Source organism: Xiphophorus hellerii, chromosome 7, assembly GCF_003331165.1.
Source record: "Xiphophorus hellerii strain 12219 chromosome 7, Xiphophorus_hellerii-4.1, whole genome shotgun sequence".
NCBI lineage: Eukaryota > Metazoa > Chordata > Actinopteri > Cyprinodontiformes > Poeciliidae > Xiphophorus > Xiphophorus hellerii.
The window spans coordinates 16,728,920-16,753,868 of NC_045678.1; the positions used below are offsets into that span (position 1 = coordinate 16,728,920).

A 24,949-nucleotide genomic window follows, 5' to 3' on the forward strand; every position below is an offset into this window, starting at 1 on the left:
GTTTGTGGAAAGTTTAGTGGAAGGAAAAAATGTAGAAAAGTTTGCTCCAACTTTAAGGGGACTGTGCAGCAAAATAGATTGAAGAATTTGGTTGTGTCATAATCCTTAGGCCTTTGTATTCGTATGATTTTGTTCTGCATCGTCTTTGCTTATTGCTTAGATTTTGTAGCCTCAGTTTGTTCCTGTTTTATTTTTGCTCCTGTCTTCCCTTGTGCACTGTGGTTTAGTTAGTTCCGATTTTCCTGTCAGTATCGTGTCTGACTTTCATTGTCAATTTTTAGTTTGCTTTTCGTTCTTGTTGTATTGTCTAGTTATTTGGTCATTCTTGCACCCAAGTTGACATTGTGGACTTCTTACAACGTGAACTAGGGAGAGAAAACCAAGGAGCCCAAAGAATGAACCTCACTTTCCTATTCATCCTGTCTGCCTGACATTGTCTTCTATTTTTTCTACAGTAATTTATGATTTGAGGACATTTGCTTGTCTTGATCTACTGTGTTTAATAAAGCCCAAAGTCAACACCACCATCTGCCAGGAAGTACAGCATGCTGCTAACAAGCTTTTTGTTTTTAACTGGTGTTGGTACCTCATCACATTGCCAAAAGTACCTTCTTTAATGGCCATGCTTACACTGTACCCAGAGAACTAACTGATCTAAACCCCATAGAGAATAAATGAAATACTATGAGGAGGATGAGAGACATCAGACAAAGCAATGTACAAGAGCTAAAGATAGCTATAAAGGAAGACTGTGTTTCCTTAACAACTTAGTGTAGTCAGACTGTGCAGATCTTGGAGATCATTTTCAGAATGCAGATACAAAGAGGGAGCTAACTGGTGCTAATTAGAGTCTTGGACAAAAACACAAGCTGAATAAAGTACTAAAATGTGATGCCCACTATAAGAAATATGTTGAATCAGATAGACTGCAGTAAAAAAAAACTTTATGTATTACCTACTAACTCAAATCAAAATTCTTGCATAAATTATACTGTTAGTGAGATTTTTTTTAAAAATGGTTTAAAGAGATGTCATTGGGAAATTTTTAGCCATTAATTGGAAGAATTGGGTCTTATAAAAATACTAATTCAATGAGAGCAGTTTGTTGCTAATCACCACTAACGCCCAAACCCTCTACCATTAACTTTCATCCATTCATCCATCCATCCATTTTCTTACACCCTTGTCCCATTGAGGTTAGGAGGGGTGCTGGTTACCATTAGCTTATTATTATTATTATTATTATTATTATTATTATTATTATTATTATTATTATTATTATTATTATTCAATTAATTAAACTGGCATTTAAAGGGTAAAAATTTTGAAAATAATTTAAGTTTTGCTAGTTTTTTTTTTCAGAACTGAATAAAAGAAAATGATGAATGTTTTCTATTTTTGTTATTAAAAATGATCTTTAACACTGCGTGAATATTTCCACAGTATTACTTTAGTCATTCACTGGTAATAGTTTAAAGCATCTTTTTGTTTAAAGAAAAAGACTATATTGCTTTAAATTGTATTTGCCTAAATATTTTAGGCTAAACAGGCTAAATTAGAATTACAACCTTCAAAACTGTAATTGCTGAATAAGATATTGCCAATACAGCTAACTATGGGTCAGCTATCATTGTGCTGAGTTATATAATTCTTCCCATTGTCTCAACCTAGAGCTCGTTCTTTTGAGTCATGCTTCTCATCAGTTATCCAGGTGCATCTTGTTTTGAGTGATTCCATAATTGTTTCCTCTTCTTGATCAGAGAAGATGCCGTTAATTAGAAGAAAACAATTTCATTTAAATTTTGAGGGTTTGTTTTGCGAAGCAGGATTCTTCAGCTGCGTAAGGAAATTGTTCAGATGTTTTTTTTCCCCTCACAAAATAATAAACTAAGCTTGAATATTTCAACATGATGACTATTTTATATTTACTATGTATGTAAAGTTTTAAAAAAATAATAATAATTTCATTTGGCATTCAAGGAAAAAGGCTTATGAGTGGCTCACTCATTAGTCATCCATCTATATTTTCAAATCATTCATTCCATCCAGTCTCCTCATGAGGTGTTTCCAAATCACAAATGCATTGTGGTGAAATGTTTGTATACCTTCGTTGTGGGGAAAAAGATCCAATTTATTTTTAGCTTTTAGTGATTTCTTTATTTGAAACATCTTTTCACATCAGAGAAATAATAATAATAATAATAAAACGCCTCTGCATGATTAGAGCAAGTTTGAATTAATAGTTTCCTTCCAGAATTCATCTTCAAACAGGCTCAATATTATAAACTATAAATGTGTATGTATGTATGTATGTATGTATGTATGTATGTATGTATGTATGTATGTATGTATGTATGTATGTATGTATGTATGTATGTATGTATGTATGTATGTATGTATGTATGTATGTATGTATGTGTGTATGTACAGTACAGACCAAAAGTTTGAACACACCTTTTAATTCAATGAGTTTCCTTTATTTTCATGACTATTGACATTGTAGATTCACACTGAAGGCATCAAAACTATAAATAACACATGTGGAAATATGCACTAAGCAAAAAAGTGTAAAACAACTGAAAATACCCCTTATATTCTAGTTTCTTCAAAGTAGCAACCTTTTGCTGTGATTACTACTTTGTACACACTCTGCATTTTCTTGATGAGCTTCAAGAGGTAGTCACCTGAAATGGTTTTCACTTCATAGGTGTGCCCTGTCAGGTTAATAAGTGGGATTTCTTGCCTTATAAATAGTCATGAAAATAAAGAAAACCCATTGAATTAGAAGGTGTGTCCAAACTTTTGGTCTGTACTGTATGTATGTATGTATGTATGTATGTATGTATGTATGTATGTATGTATGTATGTATGTATGTATGTATGTATGTATGTATGTATGTATGTATGTATGTATGTATGTATGTGTGTATGTACAGTACAGACCAAAAGTTTGAACACACCTTTTAATTCAATGAGTTTCCTTTATTTTCATGACTATTGACATTGTAGATTCACACTGAAGGCATCAAAACTATAAATAACACATGTGGAAATATGCACTAAGCAAAAAAGTGTAAAACAACTGAAAATACCCCTTATATTCTAGTTTCTTCAAAGTAGCAACCTTTTGCTGTGATTACTGCTTTGCACACACTCTGCATTTCCTTGATGAGCTTCAAGAGGTAGTCACCTGAAATGGTTTTCACTTCATAGGTGTGCCCTGTCAGGTTAATAAGTGGGATTTCTTGCCTTATAAATAGTCATGAAAATAAAGAAAACCCATTGAATTAGAAGGTGTGTCCAAACTTTTGGTCTGTACTGTATGTATGTATGTATGTATGTATGTATGTATGTATGTATGTATGTATGTATGTATGTATGTATGTATGTATGTATGTATGTATGTATGTATGTATAAAGTCAATGAAAATAATAAGAACATGCATAGCAATAGACTGCATTTAATGAAATAAAATTTTAAATGAATAAAAGCATGTATATTAATTTATATGTATAACAGCAAATAATACTAAAAATACAGGTCAAAATATTTAAGTAAAAAAATAAGGATATTATTTTAAAAAAATTATTTTTAAAAATAAAATAAAATAAAACCACCGAGAGTCTGGGGGACAGACATTCCGCTCTTTTTGTGTATTATAAATATTTTTAAATGAAAGCCGAGTTAATTACAAAGCTAATTTAACTCTTATCTGGCTGTAAACCTATATGATATTTCTGTACAATATCTCAGTTTTTGAAGGTCTGAAATAAAAAGTAAAAAAGCTGGCTACGTACATCCTGTTTCCACGGAAACACGTTCACCCGGAAGTACTCCATTTTCCGCGGGTCTTTTGGGACAAAAACACAGTGTGCAGAAATGGCGGGTAAGGGGCTAAATGTTTACGTTTTATAGTCATTCAGCATTGATTTACGTATATTTCGCTCCTCGATAGATGTCAGGACTTCTCTTCGCCTGCTCGAAGCGCATACCTGACCTGTAATGTCTTCAAAACACCGCAAAATACGAGCTAACGTCACATAGCAAATGAAGCAGAGGGGCGCCTGTAAGCTAACGTTGCTTTCAGACTGTCATGGCATCACATATTTCGGTTTTAGAAACACTTATATTAAAATCTATGCTGGGTGTAGCTGTATTAATAAATATGGCGTTCTCACTGTGTTGGAATGATGCTATTTAGTCGGCTGACAGCTCTCCTGCTGTATCTTCTCTAACAAAACAATGCTTTGTAATCTGATTTACAAACTATATTATAGATCTATGGAGTTTCAACCCAGCTTATCTGTGGTAACATGTCCTTGTAGATCTTCTATAAGCACAGAAACTTAGCATTTTATTAACAATCAGATGTAAAGACGTTTAGCAGACGACGTAAATATGATTTAAGGTAGTATTGATTTCAGAAAGCTACACAATAGTAATATTAGCATAGAGTAATAGTTTTAATTCCCAATGTATTTTTGGGTATAAAGAGCTATTGACAATACAGTGCTGTGAAAAAGTATTTGCTCAGATAGAGGACTTTATTTTTTATTTTTTTTTACACTTTAAGGTTTCAAGTCACTAACAAAATTCTAACATCAGAAAATAATCAAATTGAATGAAATAAGGGGTTTTCAATGGGTTTTCACATTGTAATTCTAGAAAAAAAAATATACCAACCTATTCCTCAGGGAAAATTTATATCATCCATAAACTTTATTACAGAGGACTGATTATGTACCTGTAGAATCATTACATCCTTTAAATAGAACCTGTTCAACAACATGAAGCAGGAAAAAGTATCTGTCAAAGGATCATGCTTCAATCAAAATAGATTCAAGACAATTCTAGAAAATTTTGGAAGACTTGCTGACCGCGATGTCCAGTGTAAAAAGAACACCATACCGACAGTCAGACGTGGTGGTCGTGTTTTATTGATACTCGTCAGAATCTTGACAACTTGGGTTAATTAATAAAACTATAATTTCAGCTTTTTACTAAAAAATCTCAGTGAGAAGGTTGATCTCAAGCTCAAACACACTTTGGTTCTACTGCAGTCTATTACAGAGCCTTAAGCACAGATGTAAGGGCACTTCTCAATGTTTAAAAAATTAAATAAAGACTTAGATTGGTCTAGCTAAAGTTCAGACTTAAATCTGATTGAGATGCTGTGTGATAATCTTAGACAGACCATTTTGCTTGAATCCTTCCAGTGTGGATAAATTAAAACACTTTGGCAAAGAAGATTGAAGCAGTATTCCTCCATGGCAATGCACAAAGTTACTGCATGCAACGCTCATGTCTGAGTCCAGTGTTAAGAGGGGCACAACTTGTTTTTAGGTTCATGGTGTGATTATTTATTCACTTAGGGCCAGATTACGGTAGTTTGGATATTTTCCCCCTTTGTTAATTGCATCATTTGAAAACTTCATATTTTTATTTTGTCAGGTTTCTAAAAATCTGTTTGATCTGAAACATTCAAATTTAGCCAAAAAGTTGCTTTTCATTTGTTTGTTTATTTGGCTCCATGTGCACATTCAGAAGACAATAATAGTTCTTCTCTAATAACTATTGCTGTAGTTAATACATCTTGCTGTATTTATTCATGTGACCTCCAGACATCAATGTTATTCAAAGGACAACTACAAATTTTGACATATGGAGCTCAGGAACCAGTTAATGTGGACTTGGATTCAGTAAAAAAACAAAAACAAAAAAAAAAAACACAATCACATATGCTTAAGAAGAAAATTGCTGCATTTCTGTCAAAATAAAAGCGGAGAGCATTTCCTTGGCAACAATTGTGTTTTATGGACACCCACAGATGTAAATGCGATGGAGAAGAAACTGGCTGAATACAAGTGTGACACAAATGAAGCGACCTGCCTAAAGTTAGGTAGGTGTTTTTATTTTTTATGACATATGCTCATTTATTTGTTATTAAACATTTTATTTGACTTTCTGAAGCTCTCAGACTAATCAGTGATCTGTTGCTGTTAGTGCGATTTCCTGAAGACGTTGAGGATGATGGCACCACATTCCACCCAGAGTACAGTCACCAACTATTTGGAGATGAGTGAGTTTTTCCCCACCAGTATTGTATATTTGAAGTTGAATTAGCAAGCCAAACCTGACAAAGGGATGTATTTACTTCTGCTGCTCTGTCTGCAGTCTCTGTGTGCATTTCCCTAAAGCTGAGAGTATGAGTCAAAATGATGTTTGTGCAGCCGTGATAAACTCATTCTGTGTCTTTATCAGCACCAAAAAACAAATATATTATTATTTGCTTAAGGATTTTACAGGAATATCAAACTTATCACATTCCTGTGTGTCGTTTGATAATTTTTCTATTTTTCATTGAGCACTAAAAAGAGATATCTGGCTTTGAGACGTTTGACCCTGCGTCAATTGGGAACAATCCATACCAGTAGTTATACCAGCCCTCCCCACTCAGCTCCTCCAGACTAGTGGCAGCAGCAATTAGCCAACAGTTGGCTTAACTGCGCATCTGATGAGCTTATCATATAAACTAATTCTCAGTCTAATGCTCCAAAGAAAGTTGTTAGAGGCGTAATGGAGAAGCGTTGTACGATGAGTGTCGGGAAGAGCAGGAGCTTCTTAAAGAGACAGAGACACGATTTCAAGGCATTAAATTGCAAGTCAAATTTCTTTAAATTTCTGTTTAATATATAAAACATTTTTATAACAACTCAAGGTAACATAGTTACTTGATTGTACTATAAATGGTACAACATGTCTGGAAAATACACAATGCTGCCCCTTTAACAAGACTGGAAAACAAAAAGTGCTGCAACCGTTCTTACACGGCTTCTTTGTTTTTGTTTTCTTACGTATGCTCTTTCAGATGTGCATCATATTTATAAGCGCTTGTAGTCCTCATAAACTGTCTTGACTTGGCTCGTGCAAGTGCCTAACAACCCAAGTTTTTGGAGAAAGCTGGAAAGCCGCACACATCCCAGGCCTGGGGACAGCATGTAAACTCCTCACAGGGAGGATCTAGTCAGCCGGCATGTTGGATTTGTGAAACATCTTGCTGGGAGGCGATAGTAACACAGAAATTCCCTCATTAGAACGGTTCTTGCTGCTTTATGACCATACATAACATCCTGTCTTGTATATGATTTTGTTTATATGCTGCATGGTTGCAGATACTCAGAATATGGCTTGAACAAACTTTCTCACAAGCTTCTTTTAATATTTTGTTTGACATCTGCTAGTGATAAAAATGGTACATTGTGATCCTTTTTTAATGTGTTTTTCCACCTACATTTGCACTTTTATTTCAGGCAATTAGAAGCTGGTTTAATAATTAGAGATGATGACATGCACATTTATGTTTTTTATTAGGATTAAGTAAATTATTTGTAATTGAAACAAAGAGCTTTAGAATAGTTTAAGCCTTTCATTTAGATTAAATTGTGTATTTAAAGAGATTTTAAAGCAGTTTCACGTCTCATTGCACGATATCAAAACAAGTTTTCCATTAAGTGACGGTGTCTCTAACCAAATGTACATAGCTTTTCAGTAAGCTCATCATTGTTATCAGATTTTTTTTATTGTTTCTTTTTTTTCTGTCTTTTTTACATCTGGGGCTGTAAAGATCACACATTCTGTCAGAACATGTGATTTTCTTTTTTTCATGTTAGATAAACAAAGAGGAGCCAGGTGTAGACACATCAGCACAGATATACTTCCAGTGTTTGTGGGATCTTACAAAACATTCCAGAGTTGCAGGATTCCAATAATTTGCTCCACTAAAGAGATGTTGAACTTGAGCAGCTCTGCGTTGTTGGTGGTGACACCTGTCTCTGGGCACGGACATACAGTAGCGTGCCGCTCTGCTCTAAATTGCGCTTCCAAATTAGTCAAAACTAGGATCGGTTATTTTTGCGCTCGCTGCAATCAACTCAAAAGGAACTCTGTAATTGGGGCATTAATTATTTCAGCAAGCGTTAATTGCTGGTAAACCTTAATCACACAGTTGCATAATGATGAATCTGTTTTGCCAAAATGTATTTGTTTCTTTCATTATCATATCACAATGCAGCACAGCGAAACTAGTGACCCTAGCAAGCATTCACTACATCCAGCCAGGTGTATATTTAATGATGGCAGATGCAAAAAGAATAATCAGATGCTTTAATGAGGCTATGCATGAAGCAGTGAGTTTTATAATACTGTGTTTGTGAGTCTCTTGTATAGACACAAACTCACTTGGACTTGTAATCTAACTGGAGTTGCTCTCTCCACAGTGAGGTCGCTTTTGGGTACAAAGGTCTTCAGATTCAGCTCTTCTACACCGCCGGAAACCTGAGCACACTCTTCAAAGTGAAATACTCATCAAAAGTTACAGACACATTTGATTGTGTGGAGGTAAGAAAATTGCTTTATTGAAATTTGACTCCTTTACATGTGGAGTTCTTCAGAATTTTATTCTAGGCCTTGTCTTATTTTTGGAAAAGCTATACTTTGGACAGCAGTTTCAGATATTTATTTTGTAACATATCCAAAATCTTTTGTAATACTTTTGTTATAATTTACCAAATTAAATTGTACAAACCCTGATTATAGAAAAGGGTGGTAGAGCTTCCTTTAGAGGGTGTTTCCACACTTAGTTAATTTCCTTTGGATGTAAATGTTTCAGATTTTTATTTTTTTCACTCAGAGAAAACTCCAAACCATCTAAAATTCAATCATTTCAACAACATTCAGTCAGTTTATTGGTCAGACAGGAGTACCAAGTGTAAATCCAGGAGTTGGTTCTGTGTTCTGATAGAATAAAACACAGAGAATACTGTATATTCATATACAGTACAGACCAAAAGTTTGGACACACCTTTTAATTCAATGAGTTTCCTTTATTTTCATGACTATTGACATTGTAGATTCACACTGAAGGCATCAAAACTATGAATAACACATGTGGAAATATGCACTAAACAAAAAAGTGTAAAACAACTGAAAATACCCCTTATATTCTAGTTTCTTCAAAGTAGCAGCCTTTTGCTGTGATTACTGCTTTGCACACACTCTGCATTTTCTTGATGAGCTTCAAGAGATAGTCACCTGAAATGGTTTTCACTTCATAGGTGTGCCCTATCAGGTTAATAAGTGGGATTTCTTGCCTTATAAATAGTCATGAAAACAAAGAAAACCCATTGAATTAGAAAGGTGTGCCCAAACTTTTGGTCTGTACTGTATGTGTTGTGTGTGTTTCTAGTTACTATTTCAAGCAAAATCATCTGAGAAGTACACTGAATGATTGATAGTTACATTAGCTTGTGTGACAAAGCTCACTAATATGTTTATATTAGTGAGTTTGTTCACTGGCATCCCACAATTCAACGTAAACCAGGCTATGGGAAGGTGTTTGGCTCAAGATGCAGCATACTTCTGCTATCTGTGTCGAATCAAGGTTGGATTACATCATGTGCAAACCAGAGAAGCAAGGTGGTGGAAGCATCATGCTGTCAGGATAGAGGGAATGATGAATGCAGTAAAGTATAGAAACATGATTGATGAAAACCTGCTGCAGAGCGCTCTTGACCTCAGACTGAGGCAACAGTTCATGTTTCAATGGGACAGTGACCCCAAACACACAACCAAGATATCTAAGGAGTGGCTTCAGGACAACTCCGTTGTTGACCTTGAGTGACTTAACCAGAGGCCAGACTTGAACATCCATGGAGAGATGTGAAAATGGATGTGAACCAACATTTCCCATCCAATCTCATGGAGCTGAAGAGATTATGCAATTAGAAACGGGTGAATCTGCCAAAGACAGCAGCTGTACCAGGCTAGTGGCAGCATGTTTAAAGAGACTGGAGGCTGTAATGACTGCCACAGGTCTGTTAAGAATACTTGTGTACATCTAATCTAAAAATATATAATAATAAAAATGTATAAAAACATTTTGTGTAATGGAAATTTGCGTGTGAAGTTTTGAGAAATCGATTTAATCCGTTTAGGAATAAAATGGCAGTGTAGCAAAAATGTGGAAGAAGTGAAGGTCTGTGAATAGTTTCTGGATGAAATATATATAAGTAATCTCCAGGGTTGAGCTTTTGGTCAAGAACTTATCCCTGAAGATGCTTGAATAGAATGGATTTATGTTTTTCTGATAGTTGAATTGTTTTTTTATGCTCAACTTAATTGAAAGAATCAGAGTCAGCTTAAATACAGAATTTGACTCTAAAGTGAAATATTGCACCCTGCTCTTTTTTTTACTTGATGACATTAATCAGGTAAGGAGGAAATACCAGCATTAATCGGTCAACTAAAGCCTGTGGCATCTCACTTCTCCTTACATCTTGTGCTATTTTGAAAGACATGGCAAAGTTGTAAATGAAACAGAAGACGATCTTTACTCTTAGTCTTTATGGTTTCATCTAGGGCTGCAATATTAAAGGAACATGGGACATTTTGTTCCCAGCATGATGATGATGGGAACAGCATCATCTCCTTCCCAGAGCTTTTGCATCTCTGTCACCAAGCTATAGCTCAGGTGTGGACAATCAACGCCCTCCTAAGGGGATAAGTATATCACTGACAAGCACAGTTTGAATGCATGGCGCCCAAATTGTTTGAACCTACCACAAAATAGCACAATTTTATATAAAGTGCAACTCTAGCATTAACCAATTAAAGATTCATGTCATTATTAGACGTGTTGGTGAGCACAGTTTGGAGCCGTCATGCAAACTGGAAAGCGCTCCGACTTCAGCGCTGACCCCGGCGCGTTGGTTCACCTTGTCAAGGGTTTGAGTGCAGCTGCAGGGAACGAGGGGAGCTGCACGGTTCAGGCTGCGTCTGAAGAGTGTTTGTCTCTGAGTGTGTGTGGAGACGGTCGGGGTGTGGTGCAGCTGGCGAAAGATGAGGGGGTTGATGCAGCTGCTTGTTACATTGATTCAAAACTCTGACCAGAACTCACCTTCTAACATTTAAAAGAAAAAAAAAAACGACATCCTCACTGCTGGAAATCTTCCAGAAAACTAATTTAAAGCCACGTCATTATGGCGGTCCAAACATCTTTTAAATGCTTAACATTTGTTTTTAATCCACACTAATGTCTTAAACTGTGACTTCTGATCAGATGAATATAATTATTCAATGCTGCACTGGCCCTCTGAATGGAATTATCAGATAAAATTACAACAATACAACAAATGAGATACTTTGTACTGCCTTTGTGCTTATTGTTAGAAATAAAAGACATCAACAAACTGCTGCAAAGGAACATTGTTGAGTTACATTCAGGACAAAACGAGGTGCCTATTCTTGGAGGCTGTGCAATTTAGTGTCTAGTAGGTTGGAGAGTGGGCCGGACAAAGCGACTTGTTTGTCCATGGTCTTTTAAGTGTGGTCCTCGTCCCCCCAGAAATGTGGCTGAACAATCACAATAGTTAAGAGGCATTCAGCTGCAGGTGCATTACTTCCAGTTAGATATTAGCTGATGTCTGAAAGGGGGGAGAATTAGCAGAATGTTGCATTAGCCTTTTGTGGCGCATTTTGCTCAGACCTTCTTCATTTCCCGGTTTTCAATGCTGAGCAGCGAGGGTCTCTGTGCTCCAATAATGCCCATCACACATGTAAATGGTGTGAAAGGGCTGCTTAGCAAAGTGTTCTCATGTCAATCCTTGTGGAAATGGATACAATGCAAACATCACAGCTGAACTAACCACACGTTGTACTGAGTAAAAAGTCCGTGGGTAGGGGCCCTTTGTCTCTGGGGCTCTTTGAAAACGCGGGGGCAAATTCGTTTGATTGGGTTCACTTGGCAGGATTAGAGGAGAGGGCTCCATTATGGATGCCCAAAGGTTTGTTAAGCTGAGATCAATTCATGGGGTTTTCTTCCTCAGCGAGAAGCAGAAATGTGTTTATTGTGGCAACTTCATCACATATTCATGGTTTAACATAAGTAGTAAATGTACGGATTTAAGTGGCCTTGTTACCGTTGGGGCGGTGGGTGCCTCTGCTCAGCTGACAGTTTTAATTGCCTAATGGGTTTCTATTCAGCCGCTCTAAAAATGTACACTTGCAGATTTATTTTTGCAGCTTTAACTTAATAAAGAGAGAAAACATTTTCTAGTTTCTTCTAGATCTCATTTGACTTTTTCCACATTTTTCTCATTTTACATGCTTAATCAAAAGTTATAGATATTTAATGTGATAGCACAACAAAATGTTTTCTAAATAAAAACCATGAGAAATGCATTGTGCATTTGAGTCGATGCTTTGCAGACCTGCTGCAGGGTGTAATTACTGCTTTAGCATCATGTGTCTACCAGCTTTGCACGTTTAGTAATGTTTACGCACATTCTTTGCAGAATCACTGAACCAGATTGGATACAGAGTTTGTGTAACAGAAAAACAATTTTGGCTCATTCTAAATCGGATTCAGGCCTGGGCTTTGACTGGGCCGCTCTAACACATGAAAATGCTTTGACCTAAACCAGTTGAGCAAAGAACTGCTTGTGCTGCAATAAATGTTAACTACATAAATGTCATTGATTTAGACTCACCGTACCAGCAATGCATTTAGTGATAATTGTGGTTTAACGCAGCAGAAAGTGTTTTAGGAGGAACCTCTATAGCAGAATTAAGTTGTTCTTACCAACAGCAGATGGAGCCGGATGCAACTTTTTAAGATAAGACTGTGGTCCTAAGATGGAAAAAATATGTTTTTTTCCCCCAGTAGCTGGATGGAGTGACCTCTGTCTGGAGGTCTATGTTTGCAATGAATTCAAAGAAGAAAGACATTACCACCATTAAATAGTATTTTATTTAAATATTAGTATAATAGATATTGCAGCATTCATCGAAATATTGTGTGCTTTACTAATAGCTCTAGAGCCAAAAATAATATGGAATACATTGTAATATTAAGCTTGTAGGTAAAAATGTGCAGTAAAACGAGAGATTTGAGCTTTTTTATTTCCATAACTTATAAAAATACTTGGTTACAATATAAACTAATATATTTAGGAGCTGCTTAAAGATACAAAAGAGAAGTAGGAAAGGATGAAAAGCATTTCGTAGGTTGGGGTTTTGCATGACATGAGGACCCTCCTTCACATGTTTGCTGTGCTCCTTATGTGGCTCATGGCAGCTTTCTTCTTGTCACTTTTCTACAACCAATAGTTGCTGACAAATTCTCCCACCCGAGCTCTTGATCTATGCAGCTCTTCCAGAGTCATCCTGGGCCTCTTGGCTGCTTCTCTCATTAATGCTCTCCTGACCAGACATATCAGTCTGTTTAATGCCTGAAGCTAATTGCTTGTCCTGGATTTTATTTTGGGGTGTCAGAATTAATGGTTCTGAATATAAATGTATTTGTGCTTTTCTTTCATTGCCACTGTTTCTTGGTGTTGGTTTAACACAAATTGGCCTGTGACAATGACAAATTTTGCTGGATGATAACGTTATTACAATAAACGATAATATTGTTGTTTTCAGACCATTTTCAAGTAACATAAAGGTGATGACAGTAGTATAAGTAGACCCTATCAAAGATCAACAAACTTTAATTTCTAACAAACATTTCACTTTGGAACTCGGAGACATTTTAAATATAAAAAATAAATAAACAAAACAACAAATAAAATGGAAACAGAAGTCTCTGTAAACAAAATTGTCTTTCAAACAAGGGGTAGTTGAGACCAGAGGTGGGTAGTAACTAGTTAAATTTACTTGTACTTTTTAGTTTTACTTTGTTATGAATTATTGCTACTGTTATTGGATTAAAATTTCTTGATACTTTACCCACTGAGTAACATCTCTGAATAAAGAACAAGCTTGTTTTAGACCAAAATTCACCAGACACAGACATTGATTCAGAACTTTTTTTTTTTCCTGTCCCTGATTTTGTTATTTTGTAATTATGTCATATATTGTTCTTATTTTGGTCCTTAAAATACCAACATTTTCACATAACTTTATATTTTAATCTATCTGATGGTATAATTTGTAAATATTAAACGATTGATGTTTTGATCAGTTACTCGGTACTTGAGTAGATTTTTTTACCAAATACTTTTTTACTCTTACTTGAGTAATTTCTTGGATGGCTACTTTTTTCTTTTGCTTGAGTAAAAACATGTTTAAGTAGTTCTACTCTGAATTGAGTAAAATCTTTGTGTACTCTCCCCACTTATGGTTGAGATCAATGCACCAGACTGAAGACTTTTGTCCTCCAGTTTTTGGTAGAAAGAGGGAGAGACACGAGAAAAACACTCATGCAAATGGAAATTTCTGAGCTTGTTTTCATTTTTCATATGTTTAATGGATTCATTGCTTGTTACAATAGACATAATCACAAAAAGCATAAAATACATTTATGTTTGAGGTTGTAGCAGAGGGAAAGGTGCTAGTTGTTTTGCTAGGTCCACTACATGTTTCTTCACTAAGTTGGGTTTGGTTGTGGCATCCAGGCCGACGACGTTGAAGCGAAGATCCGGGAGATAATTCCCGCTGGTTTCACCTCCAACACCGATGACTTCATCTCTCTGCTGGAGAAGGAGGCCAACTTCAAGCCGTTCGGCACCATGCTCCACTCATACACAGTCCACAACGAGGAGGCAGAGCAACTCACCTACCAGATTCACAAGGTACAAACGCCTCGCGCTCTCCTCCTCGCCTGTTGAGCCAGTTTTGAAACTTTTTTTTTCTGATGTTTTGCTCCAGGCTGACATCAGCTGCCCCGGATTCCAGGAGTACCACGAGCGCCTGCAGACCTTCCTCATGTGGTTCATCGAGACTGCCAGTTTCCTCGACATAGACGACGATCGTTGGGACTTCTTTCTTGTGTGAGTGCCCTCCTTAATTGACACCAATCCCTCCGTCCCCCCGCCTGCCCACCCCCAGTGCTTTATCCTAAAGCTTATATTGTGTCATTGAAAAACAAAGCCCCCCTTTGAGGCGCTTGTGACCAATTACCAGGCCAGTTTGATTATATTTCCCCCTGTTGGAGAATTGTTGATCAGCCAAGAGCTTCCTTTGTACCCAAAGCCCTTTTCAGATTTTTGGGGGGCAAAGAGCTGAATTGAATACTGTTGTCTTTTGAAACACTGAACAATGTCTTAACAGTAAAAAGAGCCTCTGCCAGTGTTTTCTTTACCCTGGCACCTATTAGAAGCGACAATGGGTAAAAAGGACTGAAGTGATCTGGAGGAGCTCAAACCCTCCTCCAACCTCTTCTCTTCCTCTAAGTTGCAGTACTCCAATTAAGTGCATAATGTATTCAGGTTGCAGCAGGTGTACCAATCGGGGTTCGAACGCGCCGATGTGAGGTGGGGGGGGGGGGGGGGGGGGGACGTGGGAACAGAGAGGCTAAAACGGACACTGCTCCGGGAGTGTGCCTGTAATTGACCTGTTTGCCTTTGTGTTTTATCTGCAGATTTGAAAAGTACAATAAAGACGGGGAGACTCTCTACGCCACTGTTGGCTACATGACAGTTTATAATTACTACGTATACCCAGACAAAACCCGACCACGTGTAAGGTAATTGCTGGGGCAGCGCGTGCCTTCCCATTCTATTGTATTAAAAAAAGGAGTGGAAAATTATACATTTCTTTATCCTCTTCCCAAAGAGCCCAAATTACTGGCTTCTATAGCCAACCATTCATCCAGATTTTGTTTCAGAACCAATCCAGGGGGATTTGTATCTGAAAACAACTGTATAGATGAGCTTTTTATGTGATTTGATTTGTTGCATTGACGAATCAGTATAAAAGTCTATTATTTGCTGCTTTCAATCAAGGAATTTCTCTTTCTCAGAAAAACAACAACTTACATCACTCACATTTTTCTATTTTTTTTCCCCTCAATTCCCTTTAACTGAACAGCCAAATGCTGATCCTGCCTCCTTTCCAAGGAGAGGGCCATGGCGCTCAGCTCCTGGAGGCCGTGCACAGGTTTTACTGCAGCCTGCCAAAAGTGCAGGACATCACAGGTGAGCATCACCTGTCTTTGAAGACTGGATGGACTCATTTATATTTCAACATTTGTGCTTGAAATATCTTTTTTTTTCTGCTGTATTACTGGTTGGTTAAAGAGGCAAGCTTTGAACTGAAAGGTTTTCATAGGAGTAACGTAACGCTGAAAGTATAAATAAACACAAGTTTGATTTCAACTGATTTTCACTTTTTTTTTTTGCAAAGACAGGAGGAAAAATCTCTACATAGTTTACATGCAAAAGACATGAAAAATAATTTGGGCTGTGCAAAAAAATAACATATTAAAGTGTTTCCAAGCCTTATCCACTAAGTGAAAGCATTTTCAGATAAAAATGACCGGATTGTGTTGTAGAGAGCCTCTTCATTCGCCTCCAGAAGCTTTTGTTGCTGTGAACGATGCCCCAAAAAACCCATCTGAACTTACTGCTGACGTTTCAGACCTTGTGTGTCCAAGTCCAGAACTCGAGATCTACTATCCTGCAACTTCTAGATGAATCCCTTCCTGAATCAAATAAATGACTTGTTGCTGGGCTAAAAGATGCTGATGAGCCATTTGATTCAGGCTTGTTGGTGAAGGAAGGGATGTAAAACTTGCAGAATGGTAGATGTCGAGGACTTTACTTGAGCACCTCTGTTTTAGGCTGTTTTCACTCTGTTAAAGACTTGGTGGAAAAACACTTAAAACAAACTGTGGTGGACTGAGACTTGGGGTGCTCAGAGGTGCAGCTTTGTCCAGTCTTTCTTGTTACATTTTCTTTTTTTTCCCCTTCATTTTTTTCATAATTATTCTGTAGATTCCGGCAAATTTTGATGATTTTTTTCAGTGTTACCATGTGCAACACTGCAATCTCAAAGGACTGCACACAAGAGTCGTTGATGATGATTCTCTGGGAAGAAAAGATCTCTGGTAGCAGATCTTTCTTCAGATCTGGGGCAAAAAGTTACTATTTTTCTGTTTTGTGTTTCTGGATCATATATCAAATTTAAAGTTCAGCTTCAAAATGCTAAAAATAATGGAAAAGGTGAATTATTGAAAACTAGATCAATTCAAACCCAAACTAAAATTTACACTAACAACGAAATAACTTGATTATGTAAGTGGAAAGGTAGCGCCATGTGTTAAAGATGGATTTATGCTCTGGAAATAACATGAATTTTTCTAAACCTGAATATCTTCAGTAGATTTTACATCAGGCGAACATACAGGACCGTCCAGAGTAATGTTATCCTCCTGATGAATCCCTTTGTCAGGTAGCCTTCATGAAGTGCAGCATCCTGGTGAAAGACCCAGTGATCATCGCTCTGATGAAGACACTCAGTCAAGAAGGATGCCTGCTTCAACACCTGACGATAGCTAGCTGCAGTTTGCACAGCCCAAAGCTCTGTTGTTCCATTAAATTCAGATTTAATGGTACTGCATTTACTTTGACTACTATGATATATTTAAGTTTATTTTATCCTTTTATCTTAACTAGAAGAGCAAATAGATGAAGAGGAGGATAAGGACAACACCTAATAACGTTCTTGTCAATCTTAGAGTTGTTGGATTTCTATGAGTTATTCCAATTTTTCCAGTTATTCCAGCTCTTTACTACACTGTCAAAGTTTCTGCCCACATAGGAGGGAAATGAATCGAAAAAAAGACCAGTCATTTCAGCAAATTTTAATGGTCTGATTCTGTGTCTTTGCAGCTGAAGATCCATCAGAGAATTACGTGAAGCTGAGAGACTACGTTCTGACGAAGTTCTGCCAAAACCTGCCGTCCTTCGATGCGGACAAGCTGCACCTCGGCTTCTCCACCGACATGATCAGAGAGGCCCAAGAAAAGTTGAAAATCAACAAGGTGCTGCAAAAACTTAACAAAAATATTAATAAAAAATTAATTGATCATTTATTTCAAAAAAATCGCATAAAAACCATGAAATCTGTCTAATTTTACTAAATGTTATCAGACCACAGCAGTCTAATACCGATACATGCCAGTTGAGTCATAATGGGCTGAATTAAAATATAATAAAACAAAAGACATCATGCCAACCGTTCTGTTTTTTTTTTTTTTGTTCCCTGCAGAAACATGCGAGGCGAGTTTACGAAATCCTGCGTCTAAGAGCAACAGACATGAGCGAAGAAGAGAAAGCCAGAGCGTACCGGTTAGAGGTGAAGAAGAGGCTCTTTGGACCCTATAGGGTGAGGTTATAATTACGTCGCACGGAGTCGGCTTTCAGAGCGCCACTCTGAGCGATTTCCATATGTATTCAAATAAATGTGAATGTCAGATTGTCTTTGCTGTCAAACATGGATCCAGTGTGTAGTCCTCCACCTCTTTTTAGCATAACATTACAGCTGATTGATTGGGAGAAGACGAATGGTACATTCACAGCGCTCGCTTGATCGGCTCACAGTCTTGTATTGTCACTATTTATTATGTTACCTTTTTAAAACAGCAGAAAAATTGATCTTCAGGCCTGTGAAAATTGATAGATTACCAGTGGCACATTGTTAGAGCCACAATGGGGCGCACCAGGCGTCTGTGGTTTTGCTGCGGCTCAGGCTTTTTTCTATTCAGGCATGTCATTAGCCGGGATTTGCATTTCTTTGGGAGAAATCATTTCATGAACGTGCATTTGAAGCACTTTGTCGGGGCAGGGGGAGGAAAAAAAAAAGAGGAATAAAAAACCCTGTAACTATTCAGAATTTGGCTCTTTTGAAAGCCAGCGCACTTTTATCTCATGTTTTTGTTGTTGTTTTTTGTGCTCTGGGTGAGTTCCACAGAAAATACAGAAACTCCTCTGAGTCCGTGTTTCAGACTCGACATGGGAAACACTGAGTTGATGTGTGCACCAGAATAACTCCCTACATCCTGTTTGCCTGTGACATTTTCTGTTTGAGCTGCTCAGTGAAACTTTGCATACCATCCATTAGAGAATTTGCTGTCAGTGGGGAAACCGCACGTCTCAGGCAAAAGGCAGAGACTGACACTGAAAAGACCTATGTGGCGAAGCGGGACGGAGGAATTCCTTGGGAGAGTGGCAGCGAGGGATCTGGTGGCCAGATGCAGAGGGATTTTTTTTTTTTTTTTGCTTCCCTCAGGAGATTTTAGCTTGTAGTCAGTTGAATGACAGAGGCCACAGCCCTGCGAATGTAAGAGGGGTTGTTCATTTCTGCCCTGAGCTCCAGTTCCCTGGTGAACATGTTGGCTAGCATGGGTGAGCAGGTTCCTCCACACGCAGCACATCGTTCAGCTCTCAGTGCGTCTGCGTTTTCTCCTGCAACCTGCTGAAACCCTGGGAAATTAATAACACTGTCACAAATTTTCTTTCATTGTCCCTTAAGTATTAATTTATCTTAGCTAATGACTTTGCTGCCTATTAGTTCAGAAGTAGCATGTGTAGGTGAGTACCAGGGTTTTCCAGGTTGAGATCATTTAAAAAATGACAATAGTTTGGAAAAATATTTATATTTCTAGACTTTATTTCCTGTAGAATCCATTTATCTGTTCACCTGAGCATCAATCATCAATTAATTTATCCATTTATTATTCTGTCCATCATCCATCTGTACATCCAATCATTTACCCATCCACCCATCCTTTTGCCTATCTGTCTATATATGTCTATCCATTAAACCTGTCGCAATAAGCAATTTATCAAATAATCACATTATAAATTAAAATGAACTCAATCATTTCCATTCTGATTATTAATATTTTTTTAATGACAATTTTGTTCACAGAGTCATTGTAATTCATTTTATTTATGGTTTCAATTATGTGTGTTTTTTTATTTCAGTTTTATTTATTGCTTTTGGTTGTCATGTATATTTTTGGATATTTGAGTTCTTTGCTAAATGAATTCTGGATTCTGCTCCGTCTCTTCTGGCCAGTTACCGGTCCTGATCAGGTTCTTGTAGTTATTGGGTCACCTTTGTGATATTTGTTTTACGAAGGTGCCACATTACTGTCAGGAGTGTGAAAGCTCCAGATTCCTCATCACTGGTTTATAGTTTGGTGGTAGAAATGACGAGTCTAATTTGGGATGTTTGTTTCTGCCGGTGCAGAAAAACCAGAGGGAGCTGGCGAAGATGAGGAAGTGCTTACGGCCAGAGGAGCTGGTGTCCCACATGGGTCAGCTGGACACGCAGACGCAGCACGAGGAGCTGGAGAAAAGCTACCAGCTCGCCGTGGACGACTACAGGAGAGTCATCGAAAGGCTAGCATCGCAGGCCTGATCCTGCTTGGCCACAGTCCGGTCTGTACAGAAGGCCTCGTCGCCGCAGCACTCGCGCTGCAGCCAACATGACTGCTGGTCGAGTCCTGCCTGATTCCCAGCTGATGTTTCTATACCAGAGGAAGTAATTCATTCAGGTTGAGTGGGGGGACTTCCTGTTTCTTCCATGTGTTTGATCACATTGTGCGATATGAAATGATGTGTAATAATTTCACATGGAACCACAAGTTCACTATCCTTCAAATAAACTCGATTTATTCTCCATTATTTTCTTAACCTCTGCTGTCTGCAGTTTCAGGCGTTTTTTTTGAAGGACTTCATTGTAAAAATGAAATAGTGTTTTGTATGTTGTTCAAATGGGGGTCATTCTTAAGAAAACAAATAAAACGGAGTAACCAAATTTGACTTTTTTTCCCTTTTGTTTTCATTTACGAGGTTGCCAGTTACTGTCACGATTTGCGGGTGGGGGGTGGTGAGGCAGACGCAGCAGACCCAGGTAAGATGAATAATTGATTTTAATAAAGGAAAACACAGTCCAACCAACGGGCAGCACGGCCAAGCGGAAGCCAGGGCTCGACGCCGGTAGCAACCGTTAAAACGAATGGCGAACACGAAGGACTCGGAACACATTAGACGAGGACCCGACAAAGAACAGACACACAGGTGACACTGATTCAGGTAATCAGGGAACAAGAAACACCTGGGAACTAATCAAGGGGAGAACAGGACAACACGGAGACGCAGAGACACTGAAAACGCGAAATTAACACACAGAAAACACAGAACATGACAGTTTATGTTTTTACAGATATGATGTTCTGATGCAGAAACATTGTTCTGTTGAACATAACTTATTGGGATTGTATACGATATGTGAATTAGAAGGAAAAAGTACATGGTTGACACTTAAAAAGAAAGTCCAAGGAATTTGACATTTTTATTCAGCCTCTCTCCTGTGATATCCCAAAATAAAGACCTGTTTTCAGAGAACAAACAGCATCGTAGAACCAAGGAGCAAAGCAGACAAATAGAGATAGAGTTTAGATGTTTAAAGCATGGTTGGATTATGAATCAATATCCTAAAATTTGAAGATCGCTGAGAGCTCTTCAATCCATCATCTGAGAAAAAGATCAAAACATATTCATGTACAAATGGCCTAGTTAAAGGCCTTAATCCAATTGAGAATCTTTGGGAAGACTTGAATATTGATGTTTTCCCTCAAATCTGACTGAGGTTAAGTTACATATATATGTTTTAATTCAGTATCTTGATGTGAAAAGTTAGTAGAAAAGTTCGAGTATTAACTCGAGGGAGATTAATGTAAATGTAGAACATCTTTAATGTTATAGCTATGGATCAGTATGAGGTTGAAAAGTCTGGCTTCTTTAAGCTGAGCGGTGACTCCAAACTTATGCACAATAATCAAACGGGTAAAAATTCAGAAATTTTTCAGAGGCAAGTTTTTGTAAATGAAAGATTTCCAAAAAATTTGCAAAATTTGCTCTGATATTTTGTTTTCCTGTTTCTCAAGCAGGAGAAAATTAGTTATTCCTTCTTTTTTCCTCATATTGTTTTTTCTCTATTCGCGGTTATTTTTAGCTTATTGTCTAAAATAGCTGAATGTAATTTCTGCAGGATCTGTGGGTTTTCCCTCATCCCCAGTCATCATGCTCTTTTGAGACGAATAATGATGTGAAATTGCGAGGATGGAAATCTCCATCCTGTCAAGGCTGTAGCCGTAGCGTGAATGATGATGCCAGAATTAAACCGAAGTGTGTGACATACGGATAAATCCCTGTAAAATCGGACATGTAGAAAAGTCTTGTTGTAGAACACAATAGGCTGATTAATTCACTTCCCAGTGTGTTGTGGGATTTTTTTTAGTGGTGTAATTTGTCCGGGAGACCCTCTCAGAGCTAATGTAACTTCTGATTGGTGCTGGTGTTGAGTGTTGAGACTAATGAGCGTTATAGTTTTCAATTGGAAACCCTTTGTGCTGCTGTGTTGCCCCTGCTTGTGCAGATCACTGTGATGAATACCCATCATACTTTATATTACTTTAGCGCATTGTCACTAAATGAAGGCTGCGGGTCAATTTTCAATTTTTCTCCCCCTCCACTTGAAACAAGACCGAACCTTGGAACCCTTCACATCTCTAATTCAGACTGATTGAATCCACTCATGGTCACGAAGGGCCTCCTCTCGCTTTAGTTTTATCTGCTTTTTCTACACTGAGTGAACATTTTGCATCGCGCTGTACAAGCTTAGCACACCGACCTGCTAATGGGAAGTGGGATTATCGTTTAGTGGGCGAACAAGTTTAGATGCTGCGTCATTATTCTCAGTTTGCTTGTAGGATCTGTGAGGCTCTTGGGGGACTTGAAACCTACTCTGCCTTGCAAAATATTCATAACTCATTGAGCTTTTCCATATTTTGTCACGTTTCAACCACAAACTCAGACGTGAACATGTTTTTTTTTTTATTGTTATTTTGGTCAAACTATATTCATAAAAGTGGCCTAGTCAAAGACCAGACATGAATCCGATCAGAAATCTACGGTAAAACTTTGATAATATAGCCGAAACTTGTGATTACGATATTGATTTTAACTAACTCACATTATTGAGAACCTAGTTTTCTTTACAATGATACAGTGACAATACAACACTTGAGCTCTAATGTCTCAGCACTGAAAATATCAGGTTTTCATTAAAGGCGGTTAGACTCCATCTGTCTGGCCAAATATATATTCAATAAGCAGAACGTGAATTCATGACACGATATATAGCTTTCATCGCCAGGTATTGCCTCATTGCACCTCTGCAGGTGGGATATTCCACCTGCATGTGTCAGCAAAGGACAGGAAGTCGCATCATCGTCATCATATTTAGCGCGAATGTTCACTGACCCTCTCCAACCAATATTACAGGGTAAAAATGTTAGTCTGTAGATACACTCCACTCTTTTATGTTTTCATTTGATAAAAAAAAAATTATTTTATGATTGGATGATGGGAATTCAAGAGGTATAAATACAAAGTGACAACTTTCTACATTGGGAACTTCTAATAAACCAGGCACAGTTTGATCCTGACGTCTATATTTTCCAACATGATGGATCAGAATAACACGAGTCAATGTCAAACCTGATCCAATTAAACTGGAAAGAAAAAGTTCACGGTGGAAGTGTGGCAGGATTCATCTTCAGTTTCAGTCTCCCTACATTTCATGTGCCAGAAAAGGACAGGAAGTCGCATCATTCATCGCTGCCTCTTCCAGATCGTGTTTGTGGATGTTTAATCATTCCAGTAATTGCCCGTCACTCGGACTGGACCAGACAGGAAGGCCGAACGCCACTTTTCCCGCGGAATCACAACAACAGTATCGGGCTCGACTTGAAGATTTGGTTTCGCCTGTTGGCATTTCTGCTTCTGTTCTGTTACTTCGTGGCGCCTCGGCATCTCTGCGGTGAGGCAGATAGTCAGGGTTTGGACCGGAGCCCGGCTGCACCGAAGGACCTGCTGAACTTGATACCTGTGTGGAGGAGTTCCTCCGTCCTGGCCTCCAGGTTCCCAGGAGAGAGTCCTCCCTCCCCTTTACCAACCTCCTCCACCTCCTCCCACCACCCTCACCGTGTATCCATTTCTTTTGTCCTCCCCAGATACCCGCGGGCTACTGAACCTGCCCATCACAGTCAGTGAACCTGGACGGTTCCTTTTCTTCCCTAAATGAGTCCCCTTTAAGATAATGTTTGATGCGCTGACAGCCGGGACCAAAACAGAGTAAGAGAAACCAGGTTTGACATCTTTTAATTGTGCGTCAGAAAGCGCAGATTGTGCTTTCTTAGGGCTGCATTCAGATCCTGATGCTGATATGGTAATTTGCTCCTGTGAAGGACGCGGCGAAAGTGCTGCTGTCGAGAGTCTGAAGGCAGGAGTCGCAGGAGTCTTATCGGACAGTTCCTCTCACAACAAACATGACATGACTTGTGAAACTGCAGATTTAAACTCCGGTGTCTCACTTGGTCAGGTCTGCAAATCTCCTACAACAGGAGGTCTCCAACCCCATGAGTCCACAATTATTCTCCAACGTTTAGGTGCATCACTTCTCTAATACACCTAAAGCAAATAAATACTGTAGCATTACCAGACCTGTGTAACGTGAATGATGTGCTGAAGAGGAAATTCAGGTGTTTTAGAGCAGGGATGCATCTAAAAGTTGCAAGATATTAGCATCACACATTTCAGCATATTTTCTAATCTTACAAGGTGATCTGCTTCATTTTTTATTTCTTTTTTGCTTTTGCTGCTTTTTTCTCATTTTTACTCCAGCAATAAAATCAAACCAAATAGATATAAACTTATTGTGCTGGTTTGTTCAGCTAAAAATATTTGGGGCACAGTTGATTCACACCACATTTGTTTGATTTTTGTAAACATGCTCTGGCTGGCTGACCTTTGATGACCACTGGACGCATTTTTTACTATCTTTAAAATCATAGATGCGCAAACCAGCACAAACTTTTGACACAATTTCACTGATTTGGAGAAGGTGGGAGAGCCAACTTAACTCAGGTGTGTCGAGACTTTCAAATCTGACCGAGTTTTGCATGTTTTGCAAAGAATGGAGAAAATCTTCAGTCAGTTGACATGGAAAGTGAGTGGAAACAACTTATGTTTACACAGGGTGTAAGGAGGCAAATTTTGTTTTAAAAAATGCTCTCATCACCTCTTACCCATTGAC

At 38.0% G+C, this 24,949-nt stretch overlaps 1 protein-coding gene and 1 long non-coding RNA gene across 2 annotated transcripts in view; one reads left to right on the top strand and one right to left on the bottom strand.

The window, feature by feature from the left end:
- The first annotated feature begins 3,835 nt into the window (after positions 1-3,835).
- On the top strand, positions 3,836-20,610 carry hat1 (histone acetyltransferase 1). The gene is made up of 12 exons (XM_032568580.1): positions 3,836-3,887; positions 3,957-4,067; positions 5,829-5,900; positions 6,005-6,080; positions 8,278-8,398; positions 14,455-14,631; positions 14,708-14,829; positions 15,420-15,524; positions 15,869-15,975; positions 17,671-17,822; positions 18,050-18,166; positions 20,036-20,610. Exons 2-12 carry the CDS (start codon positions 4,049-4,051, stop codon positions 20,204-20,206), a joined length of 1,239 nt encoding a protein of 412 aa, XP_032424471.1. The 5' UTR covers positions 3,836-3,887; positions 3,957-4,048; the 3' UTR covers positions 20,207-20,610.
- Positions 20,611-22,208: 1,598 nt separating this feature from the next.
- Positions 22,209-24,949, bottom strand: part of LOC116723274 (uncharacterized) — a 28,106-nt gene continuing 25,365 nt past the window's right edge. The window contains exon 5 of the long non-coding RNA XR_004339949.1: positions 22,209-22,219. This is a non-coding gene — a long non-coding RNA (uncharacterized LOC116723274). The remainder of the gene's footprint in view (positions 22,220-24,949) is intronic.

Excerpts from the sequence above, each read along its gene's own strand:
- hat1 (XM_032568580.1), top strand. Across the intron at positions 6,081-8,277 it reads CACCAACTATTTGGAGATGA|TGAGGTCGCTTTTGGGTACA; the intron begins GTGAGTTTTTCC and ends CTCTCTCCACAG. Across the intron at positions 15,525-15,868 it reads AAAACCCGACCACGTGTAAG|CCAAATGCTGATCCTGCCTC; the intron begins GTAATTGCTGGG and ends TTAACTGAACAG.